General features: G+C 39.3%; 1 protein-coding gene and 1 non-coding gene across 2 annotated transcripts; both read right to left on the bottom strand.

Moving 5' to 3' along the window:
• Positions 1-435: 435 nt before the first annotated feature.
• LOC145103465 (small nucleolar RNA R71) lies at positions 436-542 on the bottom strand. Its single transcript, XR_013706557.1, has one exon. It is a non-coding gene; the product is annotated as a small nucleolar RNA R71 (small nucleolar RNA).
• Positions 543-8,080: 7,538 nt separating this feature from the next.
• Positions 8,081-8,557, bottom strand: LOC145098677 (uncharacterized). The gene has a single exon (XM_079036290.1). The coding sequence runs from the start codon at positions 8,555-8,557 to the stop codon at positions 8,081-8,083; it is 477 nt and encodes a 158-aa protein (XP_078892416.1).
• Positions 8,558-13,142: the final 4,585 nt, after the last annotated feature.

The following is a 13,142-nucleotide window of genomic DNA, read 5'->3' as shown; positions in this document are numbered from 1 at the left end:
TCGTAATTTGAAGAACACACGAGCGAACCCGAGAACGAGCCAAGGAATGAGAGGGAAGCAATTGAAGAAATGTCCATGGGAGCTTACAAGAAGCGGATCCGAGAAGATGTGGGTCCCGGTTTAGTCCAACCCGCAATACCTGCCACTTCCACATTCGAGTTGAAGGGACACATATTGACTGCACTGAAGGACATCCCATTTTTCGGGAAAGATCATGAGGATGCTTTTAAGCATCTAGATGAAGTCAACGACATTGCGGATTACTTCAATGTCCCAAATGTCAATAGAAACACAGTCTTGCTTAGGATGCTTCCCATCACTTTCAAAGGAGCTACTAAGGAGTGGTTAAAAGCACTCCCACCGGGTACAAGTACCACTTGGGCTCAAATGCGTGAGCAATTCCTGGACCAGTTTTGCCCGCCATCCAAGATAGCCAAACTCAAGAAGGCAATAGCCAACTTTGAGCAACAGCCGGGGAAGTCATTATACGAAGCATGGGAGCGGTGCAAGGGCTTGCTCAGAAATTGCCCTCAGCATGATCTAAATGTGCAGCAAGAGATGTCAATCTTTTATGATGGGGTCAACGTTATGACAAGACAACTCCTTGATTCTCAAGGACCTTTGACAAAGAAAAACCCAAGGGAGGTCAAGGAGCTAATTGAAGAATTCGTGAAGCACTCTCGCGAATACCACAACCCTAGGCAAGATGGAATCAAAGGCGGTGGAGGGGCCCAAACTGAAGAAATAGCAGCTGTCATGGCCATGCTGAATAATATGGATCGAAGGATAACACAAATGGACCAGTCGATACATGCCATAAGAGTGGGTTGCGAGAGATGTAGTGGTCCACACTTGACCAAGGAATGCAATGTAGGTGAGTTTGGGAACAGAAAAGCTCAAGTGTGCTACTCTAGTGGGGATAAGTTGGATGAGGACTGGAGGAAACCGAAAAAGGAGTGGCTGCCATATGAAGAGTATAAGAAGAAAAAAGAAGAGAAGTATAGGCAGACAGGTCGAGGCTTTTATCAAAAGGAGTAGCCACCAGCCGAGAAGAAACCCGACCTAGAGACCATTTTGATGAAATTTATGGAAGCTTCGGAAAAGAGACACGATGCCACTGATACTGCTATTATGGAACAACAAACTTTGATAAAGAATCAGCAAGCGTCCATCCATAACCTTGAAGTACAATTTAGTCAACTAGCCACTCTGGTTCATGAAAAATTGTCTCCGAAGAATCCCAAAGTAAAGACCTAATATCACGTAATGGCCATCGATACTGAAGAAGAAACAATCTCTGAGTTCCTGGAGGCATTGGAAGAAGAACCACATCAGCCCGATCCAAAACCCAAGAAGTCAAAGTTCGAAAGTGAAAAAGTTGTTGAAACAGCTTCGCCACGACGTGGCACTCCTCTGGCAACGACGTGACGCATGTCTGATCAAAAATTCTTTGAACCCGTTCTAGTTAGTCAGCCACCTTTGCCATTTCCAACCCGAGCTGCACTTAGTCTACTGGAGAAGGAGCATATAGAGTTTGTAAACCATGTGAAGGGGATCCCGATTAATACTCCCTTTGTTGAGTCCTTATCCAAAACTCCCGAAAACCAGAAATTACTGCAAGATTTGATAGACACTCGCAGGCAATTAAAGAAGCAGTCTAAGGTGGTTCTAAGTGAACAAACCTCAAAAGTCGTGTTAGGAGAAACACCAGAAAAGATGGGGGATCCTGTACGCCTCACTCTTCCGTGTGAGTTTGGTAATAAAATGAAGGTTAATGCTTTAGCCAATTATGGGGCTAGCATTAACTTGATGCCCTTTTTCATTTTATCAAAAATTAGAAATTCAGAAGATGAAGGCTACAAAAATGAAGATTCACATGGCGAATCGTTCAGTGACACAACCCCGGGGCATCGTGGAGGATATTTTGGTGAAAATTGGAAAATTTGTTTTTCCATTAGACTTTGTAGTTTTGGATATGAAGGAAGATCCCGATGTTCCAATAATCCTTGGTCGTCCATTGCTTAACACTGCTGGAGCTCTTGTCGATATTCACGAGTCTAAGCTCACTTTGAGGGTAAGAGATGAACAAGAAGTTTTTGGAGTACAAGATGACATCCAAGAGGATCATGCTCAAGAAGAGGTGTTCACAATTAATGAAGACAATGAACTAGAAGAATTGGAAAAGCTTATGGAAGAAGAGATCTAGTCAATTCATCAAGTCAAAAGAACAAAACCGAGGGCATCTGTTCCATATTTGATTGAAGTCATAGCTTACAAGAGTCTGCCTTCTTGGGTGAGCAAAGAGGATGACGAGATGACAAGTGATGAAGAGGAGGTCACTTCAAAAGTGACAAAGCCGGTGGTGAAAGAGGAGGAGGATGCTATGGAGTGCAAGGAACAAACTAAGGGCACAAAACGCAAGCTTGAAGAAGAGGGCAAAGCTAAAAAGGAGAATTCGAAGAAGGCATATAAAAGGCGAGTTCAAGCTTACAAGAGGAAATTCAAAGAACAAAAGATCTTGGTGGTGGACTCTTCAAAAGATTCAACGTAGAAGGCACGGAGTCCAGCTCAAGACTCCAAGAAAAAGAAGCGCTTCTCGGGAGGCAACCCGAGCTTGGTTTGCATTTTCTTTTCTTTTAATTTTTTAGTTTTTAATTAGGAAAGATATCAACTCATCATCTAAGAACTGATACTTAGTAAAGAATTAGCTGTGGGAACCTTAATTAATAAATTAAATGCAAAGTAGATAGTTAAAATTTATGATTTTGAAAACTTTTGCTATCAGGAAGTTTCCACGACGTGGGCAGATACAACCACGTCGTGGTAAAAATGAAAACACGGGAACAGATGACAGTTTCGAAGTCCACAACGTGAGCATAGCCAGCCACGACGTGGCCTTTAAAAAGTCAGGGGGGACCATTTCCTTAAAACCCTTTGACCAATAATCCCCATTCCCATTTGATACTGCCGCACGAACGGGAACCGAATACCCCACAACCAATTTCTTAATCTACTTCCAATTTCCTTGCAAGTTCTTGTCAATTAACTCTACTTGGTATGTGTTCTACTCATTAATTGTAGTTAGTTCTTACAATTATAGATTTTCATGGTTAGGGTTTATGTGATTTACGAAATTGGTTGAAACCAGTTGTTAATTCTCGGTTGCATATCCCTTAAATGTCCATAGGAGCAAACCCCAAGCATTAATTTTGGTAGAAACCGCGTACAATATGACCGATCCACAAACAGCTTGTGACTGCGGTCCACGACGTGGCGAGCCTGGCCACGTCGTGACTTCTGGCAGACAGTTTAATCTGTTTTAATATTTTGGATGTTTGCTGCTTTGGTTTGATTTTGTATGCAGAAATGGGACCACGAAGAGCTATTCCGCAGGAGGAAAACCCGATTGATGTGGCGAGCATACATCCCTTATATCAGTTTCCTCAAAACATTCCCCGACCATTGTTAACTACTTATGAGAATCGGCTGGGATGGATGTACAATAGGGAATTTGCGATAGCCCCAATTATCGATTAGGGATGGCTTGGTGGTGTGGGAATGGTTGCTGAGTTAGGAAGCTATTGGTCGAAAACATATGTACGAGATCAATTTTCTTTCACTTGTCACGGGTGGAGGAATTTGTTTGCCATTCAAGAACCCGTATACCGGGAATTATCGGTGGAGTTTTTCTCTACCGTATGCTTCGAGGAACGCACCATTGATTTTACCTACAACCTGGCACTTGTGTTTCGTTTGGGTGGTGTTTATAGAGAGTGTAGTCTTCGGGAATTCGCTTGGCGTATGGGGCTTTATACCGAAGTGGAGACTCAATCTCCGTTTTTCATACCGTTCTTGCTTGGATGCGTTCGGGATTTTAATCTCGGTATTATGGATGTTCAGTTCTGGCGGGGCATTTCTAGCCATAAGTACAATACTCGTGACTCGAGTGAGTCACAAATTCGGAATCCTGTTTTCCGATTTTTACATCGCCTGATCACCTTTTCAATAAATCACAAGCATCATGGTGATGAAGTCCCTATTCATAATTTGTTTTATTTATGGACTCTTATTACCCCGGGAGTTTGATGTGATTTACCGTATATGTTGGCGAGGTTCATGGGGAAGAAAACGGCCAATTCTAGGCCCGGGAGTCCGATTACGGGGGGGGGGGGGGGGGGGGGGGCATTTGGTTACTCGCCTTGCTAGGTCATATCATATTTTGACCCATGACTTTGTGAGGAATCTTACTCGATTCACGGACACAGATTTGACTATTCAAGTCTTGGGAGTTATGCGGGCAGTGGTGAATGTCGGGGGTCGTTTTGTTATACCGCCGATAGATGACGAGCAAGAGGAGGCGCAGCCAGGGCAGCAACCACCAGCCAGACCGCGGCGTCAGAATGTGCGAGCTAGAGATGAGGTCGAGAGAGAGCGTGCTACTTCACAGTATGTACAGGGAGTGCCCACCAACCCTTTTCAGAGTCGGGTGGGAACTTATTTGGATAATCTCCGGGGGCATGCCATTTATCATACCCAGCTTACTGAGGGTATTTATTCGCATTTGGGTGTGACCCGACCACCTTCTATGCCACCACAGTATCCTTATTTTCCGACATGGGAGGAGCTATGGCATCCGCAGAATGACGGGGCAGGACCAAGTGGAGCGCAAGACCAAGGAGATGATGATTGATTTTATTTTATTTTCTTTTTATTTTGTTTTGTTTTAAGTAGTTTTTTTTATGTTTGAATTTGGTTTGTAATGTAAAACTTTCTTGACCTATGATGTTACTCTTTTATTTGGGTTGCTCCATTTTTCAGATTAGCATTGGAATTCTAAGGAGCATATAAGGTTAACTCTAGAGTCGTGTTTGTCTAGTCAAGTCAAGGAAGCATAGAGTCGTGAGTTGGAACCCACAATTGAAGATAAGTGTGGGGTACGTTAGTAGGAGAGAGGTTACAGTTAGGAAGTATATTTACATAGAAGCGTCGTAAACCATTTAGACATTGGTTAACCTGCTAGGATGCATGCAAAAATAAGGCATTTTTTTGCTAATGTCCAGTTTCCACGACGTGGGCTCCTTACACCACATCGTGGCGCTCATGAACTTTGAAGAAATAACACATCTTGGTGTTCGCGTTTTTATCTCATATCACGATGTGGTGCTCTCTGCCACGACATGTATCAGTTTATCCTTGCCCACATTTCTACTTACTAGCACCCGCTTAGAATAATTGAAGTTCCGAGTCATGTTCGTGGTTTATTTACGTATTCACCCAGTTCTACACCGAGTTTCTATTTTTGGAGGTCCATATTCCGGATGCACGTTTTCCACACTTTTGGAGATGCTCACGCCACTATCCCAGGGGAGTCTGTTCCTTTTTCTCCCTTTTCTTTAATTTTGATTTATTTTTATGAATACAATGAGGGCATTGTATGAAATAAGTGTGGGGTAGGGGTAGAAAAAGTTAATTGCTAGATAATCATAGAATTTGATGGTAAAAATTGAAAATTTGGAAATTGAAATTTTTAATAATTGAATTTAGTAATAATAATTTGAGTTATAATTGCTAGTGTTATGTGGGATGATCCGATGAAAGTTCAAATGTTTAGTTGAGCCAATACATGTTATAGTGCATTTGTGGCCTCCCTTATTTTAGTGAAATCATGGAACAAAAACATAACCCCGCTTGGTTTGAGGGATGCAATATGTTTAGCAGCCTAAACCTGAATTGTATCCAAGAAAATTATTATCATTAACCGATAAAGGTTGAGGTTGAGCACCTCTGCTTAAGCATGTAGGTTTTGAGTGAAAAAAGTGAGGTACATGTAAAAAAAAGAGAGAATTACGAGTAAAGTTTGAAGAATTTTGGAGCAAATAAAGTGAAGATCAAAAGATCAAAATTCCGAGAAATTCAAAAGGTTGAAGAATTCCAAAAGAGCTCCATAGTGGTATCATAGAATGTAATTCTAGATTATGTATGCTTAGGTTGCTCAACTAAAATACCTTGAGGATAAGGAGGTTTTCTGCGGATGGATTCGGAGGGTTGCATAAAATGAGCATTGTTCGGAAAAAGTGGGCGAGTATTTATGAAGATTGTGAGTATTTAAAGTATGGGGGGGGGTACTTTAGGAAAATTTTAGACACAAATGCATGCGTTGAGGTCTTGGCATAATGGCTGAGCTAGAGTCGGATTGTTCTATGTGGTGTTAGTAATTAAGAGTTAAGTTTAAATTTGCTTGAGGGCTAGCAAAGCCTAAGTGTGGGGTATTTTGATATTGTCATATTTATACCTATTTTTAGGCAATATTTAAGTACAATTTTATTAATAAGTTAATAATATGTTTAGAATAATGGTACTTATGACTTTAAATTGTTATTTTCAGTCAGTTAAAAGGATTGTCGAAGAGAGGGACCAAAAGTGACAATATGGGAGACATGAAAGACAAGAAAAGAATAAATCCACGATAGATACTGAATTCACGACGTGGCAAAGTCGGCCACGACGTGGCATGAGGATTCTAGAAGATAAACATCGCGATTCGGAGGATTCCTTGTCCGGTACGGATAACTTGAAGCCCACGACGTGGCCTGGATAGCCACGACGTGGCGCGGGTTTTTGGAGATTATTTAAGTGCTCCTGATTATTACGAAACGGAGAACCTTTTGGTTGAAGGAAAGAGTTCCAGGAGACGATTCAGAGCGAAAGAAGGGTTCTGAAAGAAGGTTTTCAACACCAAATAGAATAAAGGTTTATATTTTAGTTAATTAAGAACATGTTTTCTATTACTTTAAGTTGTGTTGGTTTATTAGTTGCTATGATGAGCAGCTGAATCTAGTTATTCTTGTTTAGCTAGATGAAGCTTCCAACTTATGAATAGTTCAATGTTTATGGATTAAGTTTAGTTGGTAAAAATTGCTTGTGTTTGATTTGTATTACCTAGCATGCTATTGTTTGTTTGTCTAATTGCTTAATTGCATGTTCTGTGTAGCTTAGTGACCATTAACTGCATGAACTTGTTTACCTAATGATTTAGTGAACATTGAATTGTTAGAGTTAGGATTGACCAATCTTAGTTAGTAATTAGAGTAATTAAGCTTAGCTGTGCTAGAGAACGTGTATTGTGACTATAATTATGTTTATACTACAAACCTTACATAACATATTTACATTCATAATTAGTTATGTGTTTAATTATGTGTGAACATACATGGTTTGACATGAATTAGTTAATTATTGGTAAAGTTAGAATTAAATTACTAATACAACTAAAAACCAACTTAATAATCCGTAATCATTAGCTAGCCATAAGGAAGAAGTGGATTCAAACTAAACAAGAGTGTGTTTTACTTATTGAATTTGATTTAAGTTCATCTGATCTTGTAAAATCAGATAAAACCCCTTTTAAACTTGTTAATAATTAGGTTAATTTAATAGTAAGTAAATTAATTAGAACACTGTTCCCTGTGATCGACACCCGACTTACCCAAGCTATACTGTAATCTGACTAGGTACACTGCCTATAAGTGCATAGTTAGTTAAGTTTGTTAGGTTATAAATATTAAAATTAGTGAGTACTTTTGTGCACATTAGTTATCCTTGCGTTCCTACGTATAACAAACATTAGCTTGGAGTAGGCGTTAGCTTGGCTAACGCCCCTTCGATGCTTTAGTTAGTAATGGTTTTCAGGAGAGTAAATAATAATAATGAAGATAAAGGGTAAAAGGTAAAGAGTATGTGCACCTTGAGTCTAGTGGAAAATGACTAATCTCACTTACATCAAATAAACTTTAAGATGTATAGCATTCCCAAATTTTGGTAAGACATTTCCATCGAGGTTAGCTAGCCAATATGTCCCTTTTCCTGCTTCAGCATCTATGAGATACGGTCCTTCCCATTTAGGTGCCAATTTACTTGCACTACGATCCTTGGTATTTTTGAATGCTTTCCTTAAGACCAAGTCTCCTTTCTGGAATCTTCTAACCTTGATATTCTTGTTGTATGCTTTGGTGATCCTTTGTTGATGGGAAGCGATGCAGATCTTGGCAAGATCCCTGAGTTCATCGATAATATCAAGATCCTAGACTAGAATCCTATCATTGTTGTCTTGATCTTGAAATAGATATCTTGTCGTCGGGATCACCACTTTAGTGGGGATCATTGCTTCTACTCTGAACACAAAAAAGTATGGAGTTTGGCATGTGGCCACTTGGGAAGTTGTCATATTTGCCCATAGGACGAAAGGAAGTTTTTCTTCCCATCTTCTTTTCTTTTCATTTAGCCTTTTCTTCAAGTTACCGACTATGATTTTATTCCTAGTTTCTGCTTGACCGTTGGCTTGAGGGTGAACGGGGGTGGACATTATCATTTTTGTTCCCCAGCTTGTGTAAAAGTCCATAGTCCTCTTGCTTATGAACTGGGATCCATTGTTACATATAAGTTCAACGGGGATCATGAACCTGGTCAGGATGTTACGTTTGATAAACAACACCACCTCCTTTTCTCTTACGTGAACAAAAGCCTCAGCCTCGGTCAACTTCGAGAAATAGTCTGTCATTAAGAGCATGAAGACTTTTCCTCCTATTTCCTTAGGTAATTTCCTACTATATCCATCCCCCACTTCATGAATGGCTAAGGGGAGATGATAAGATGTAAAGGTTCTGCTGGTCAGTGTAGGATGTTGGTATGTCTTTGACAAGCATCATATCTTTGAGCATACAAGAAGGAATCTTTCTTCTTTGTTGGCCAGTAGTATCCTGACCTCAACTCCTTGAAGCACAACGATTTGTCCCCAATGTGGTTACCATAATCTCCTTCATGTATGTCTTTTAGGACTTCTGCAACCTCGTGATCTTTTAGGCATTTAAGGTATGGACCTGCCATGGATTTCCTGTATAGCTTACCTTGGATCATCACAAAACGTGAGACCCTCATTTTGAATGACTTGTCCCTTTTTTCCTCCTTTTGGATGGTATCGTTTTGGAGATATTCCACAATGGTTTGAATCCAAATCTTGAGGTTGGGGAAGGATCCTGATGAGGAAATTGAGAATCAGGATCTTTGAATGACTTCGTCGGGATCCTTTAGTATTTTGGAAGGATCCTCGATTGCTGGTATCATCACATGGAGTATTGGGATCCCAGTTTCTGGTGGGATCCTAAGAGATGATCCTAGATTGGCAACAACATCAGCTTCATCATTGTCTTTTCTATTAACTTGGTTTAGATTGAATGCTTTGAATTCAGAGGCTAAATTTTTGAGGATCCGGAGATATAGTGCTAGTCTTTCTCCTTTTACTGCATAGGATCCATTGAAATGGTTACTTATTAATAAGGAGTCGACCTATACCTGAAGATCCTTGATCTCAAGATCCTTGGCTAGCTGTAGTCCCATGATTAGTGCATCGTATTCAGACTCGTTATTACTTGCATCGAACACACAAATGATTGCCTGAGGTATAATGTCCCCCAATGGCGACTTTAGTATCATCCCTAGTCCAATTCCTATTTTTTGACGCTCCATCTGTGAATAGTGTCCATCTTCCTGTGTTTTCTTCTTCTAGAAGTCATTTGCTTTCTATCTCTACTTCATCTTGTAGATCATTACTGAAGTCAACCACAAAGTCCGCCTGAGCTTGAGACGCTATCACGGATCTTGGATCATACTTGATGTCGTATGTGCTTAGCTTCATGGACCACTTTTCCATCCTTCCTGACATCTATGTTTTTCTCATAACAATGTTAATAGGATAATTAGTTCTTACGTTTATAGGATGTGTTTTAATGTAGTGTCTTAATTTCATGGAAGCAGTTACTAGTGCAAGTATAAGTTTTTCAAGGTGAGAGTACCTAGTCTTAGGATCCAAGAGACGTTTACTTACATAGTAGATTGGATGTTGGTCTTCGTTAAGACCCTTAAGAAAAGAAGTGGTTCCTTATCTAATGGTTTTACCAATAGGGGTGTTAAACTTAGGTATCTTTTAAGTTCCTGGAAAGCATCTTCGTGCTCCTTAGTCCACTCAAACCTTTTATTTTTTTTTTCAAGATGTCGTAGAAAGGTTTGCATCTTCTGAGGATCTTGAGATGAATCTGTTTAAGGTTGCCACTCTTTCTGTTAGTCTTTGAATATCCTTTGTCAAGTACGGGGATCTTTCTGTTAGAGGGGTTCAGCTTCATGTTATACTCATCTAGTATGTTGAAGGCTTATTCAAGATCCTTGAGATGGTCTTCAATTTTCTTCTACTTGACCACCATGTCATTAATGTACACTTCCATGGTGTCCATCAATTTCTATTTGAATATCCTTTTGACTAGCCTTTGATATTTTGCACCTACATTTCTAAGACCAAATGGCATGGTAGTATTACAATATATACCTATTGGGGTTATAAATGTTGTATTGTCTTGGTCAGATGGTTCCATTTGGATTTGTCAGAACCCTGCTGATGCATCCATAAATGTTAGTAACTTATGACCTGATGTGATGTCTATCATGGAGTCTATGTGTGGTAGAAGGAAAGTATCCTTGGTACAAGGCTAGTTTATATCCGTATAATCCACACATACTCTCTATTTTCCATTCTTCTTTTGTACTACGACCACATTGGCCAACCACCTTGGGAACTTCACTTTCTTGATCATTCCTATTTTATGAAGATTTTCAACTTTGTCTTGTATAATTTGGTTTCTCTATGGTGCGATCTTCCTTCTCTTTTGGTGTATTGGCCTGCAAGATAGGTCAATATTAAGTTTATGGGTTGTTATATTTTTTCTATACCTATCATGTTCTCGTGCTTCCATGCAAATGTCTTGCTTTTAGCTCTGAAGAACTTTACTAGTCCTTGTTCGATTGGTTCTAGTATTGAGGATCATATGAGAACTTTGGCATCAGGATCCTCAAGGTTTAGGGGAACTTCCTTTACATCTAGCTTTCTCGTTCCTAGCACATCTTATGCCCCCTGCTTTAATTTCTATTCTTTTCATGGCATTGTTGAAGATTTTTTTGAGGCCTTGTAGAACTTTTTGGATTCTTGTTGATCACCTGTGATCTTTACTGTCCCCCATGGGGTAGACATCTCACACATTGACGATATGTCGATGGGGAATCCTTTATTTCTTGGATCCATGGTCTAGCTAGTAAAACATTATAACAGGATAATGTATCTATTACACAAAAACGTTGCATAGAGTTTACCCTATTAATCTAGATCAGTAGCTTTATTTCAACGTCTGTATGTTTTGTTTCGCTACTGAATCCTACTAATATTGAGGATCTTTTGACTATTTCGGACTCTGGGATGTTCATTATTTTTATAACAACCAAGAGTATAATGTTAACTGTGGATCCTCCCCTTCGACAAGGATCGTTTTGGCGAAATGGTTAGCAATATAAAGAGTGATCACTAATCCGCCGTGGTGAGGATCCTATATGTCTTGTCTATCTGCGTCGTCGAAGGTGTGTTGTTCAAAAATCAATTTAGTGGATATCAACCAAAGTGTATGAGAGACTGTGGTGTTGTTAGTGAAGTAATTAACGAAATTAGAACTAGACTGCACAAGTGATTACAAGGAAAGCCCTTAATTCTTGCTAAGATTTCTAGCAAAAAACCTTTGGAAGTGATAATGATCACCTGCGTTGATGATTTTATTGATTGAAATGAATGTTTATAGAGAAAAATGTAATGAGTAAGCGTACAAGTGCAAGTATTCTGCAAAAAAAAATATGTGTAGTGTGATGAATAAAAGTGATTTATATTGTTAAAGGCTAATAACAAGAACTCCAAAAATTATAGAATCCTTCGAGATCAACTTATAGTCGACTCTTGACTTGGTCCTCCAGGTCTTTTGCCTGGTTATAACGACAATTCATTGAGAGTGTGACTTTGGCTCATTATTTATGCACATGTAAGAAAGACAAAAGAATATATGGTCGTTATAAATAATAAAAAATATTAGTCGGGATCCTAGAGTTTATTCGATATCATGAGGTTTGAGGATCTTGAGCCTTTAAGTATCCTTAGATTTTAGGATCTCAAAGTAGTTCTGAGATCCTAGCACTAACAATTTCTCCCACGTTATTGCTAAAAAGAAGTGAGTTAGTTTCGAGAATGTTGAAGGGATAACCTTAAGTAAATAAAAAGAAATAAATATGATAAAGAGTTTTGAATTTTAAACCCTAACATATAGGATTTATCTGTTCAAGAGACATCATAGCTAGTCTAATCAATCTTTCTGTCTCTTCTACCGTTAACATAAATAGAGGAAATCGATTAGGGCTACTCTTACGTGCGTCTTTAAGCTTTCGTCCAATCGTCTTTTGAAGGTACATTTCTCTCTTATACTCCTTAAACTTTTCCTTTCAGTTTTTATGGGTAAGAAAATGACCATGTCTCGTAAGAACATCCTCGCGTATTCTGCGGATGACTTCATCGACCAGAGGATCCTATCGTAGGACGAGATTTGTTCCTTTGACGACAACGATATCGAGTCATTAAAGATAGTTGGCTTTCTCTGACGAAGTTGTCTTCAAAACTTTTAATCCAAAACACCAACCTAACTTTGCTTCCTTGTCCTAGATCTGCTTTCCCGGATATCCCTTTAGATTATGTCTAAAATACCCTTTTTCTAGGATTATCTCCAAGTTGTTCGAAATCGCCAAGATTTCTTATATTCAAGCTATGCCCACTGTTTGGAGAATCTTGTTTTGGATTGAGAAATTAAACCAATACAGAGGTTTAGATATAGGTTTAGCTGAGTTGGATCACGTGTATGAGCTCACTACCTATGGAAACTCCGTTTTTCTTCTTAGGCTCAAACCCCACAAATCTCCTTTTGTTTTGAAAACAAAACATAACGATGGTGCTTGGAAGGATAAATACTTCTTTGTGAGACGTGATTCGATCTCTGGCAGGCATTCCCAACCAAAGTCTTAGGTTAAAAAGGGTAGCGATAATTTTTCCTTATTGAGGATCCTAGGTTTCACATTTCATTACTTTGTTTGGTGTTTTGTAGCCTTCAAGTTTGAAGAATTCATTCCTATTGCCAGAGATACCAAAGAGAAGATAGAGAGGCTTTTCATCGTTTCTACAGCTGATAGGTCCTTCAGGCTCGATTGTTCTAGTCTTCACAAAGGTTCATCCACTA

The sequence above is a fragment of the Lactuca serriola genome, chromosome 4 (genome assembly GCF_051521515.1).
Source record: "Lactuca serriola cultivar US96UC23 chromosome 4, Lser_US96UC23_V15, whole genome shotgun sequence".
NCBI lineage: Eukaryota > Viridiplantae > Streptophyta > Magnoliopsida > Asterales > Asteraceae > Lactuca > Lactuca serriola.
The sequence above is the reverse complement of the archived record's forward strand: the minus strand, read 5'-3'. Positions and strand labels throughout refer to the sequence as shown.

Coding starts and splice junctions, on each gene's coding strand:
- LOC145098677 (XM_079036290.1), bottom strand. CDS start 8,557: ATGACAGACTATTTCTCGAAGTTGACCGAGGCTGAGGCTTTTGTTCAC.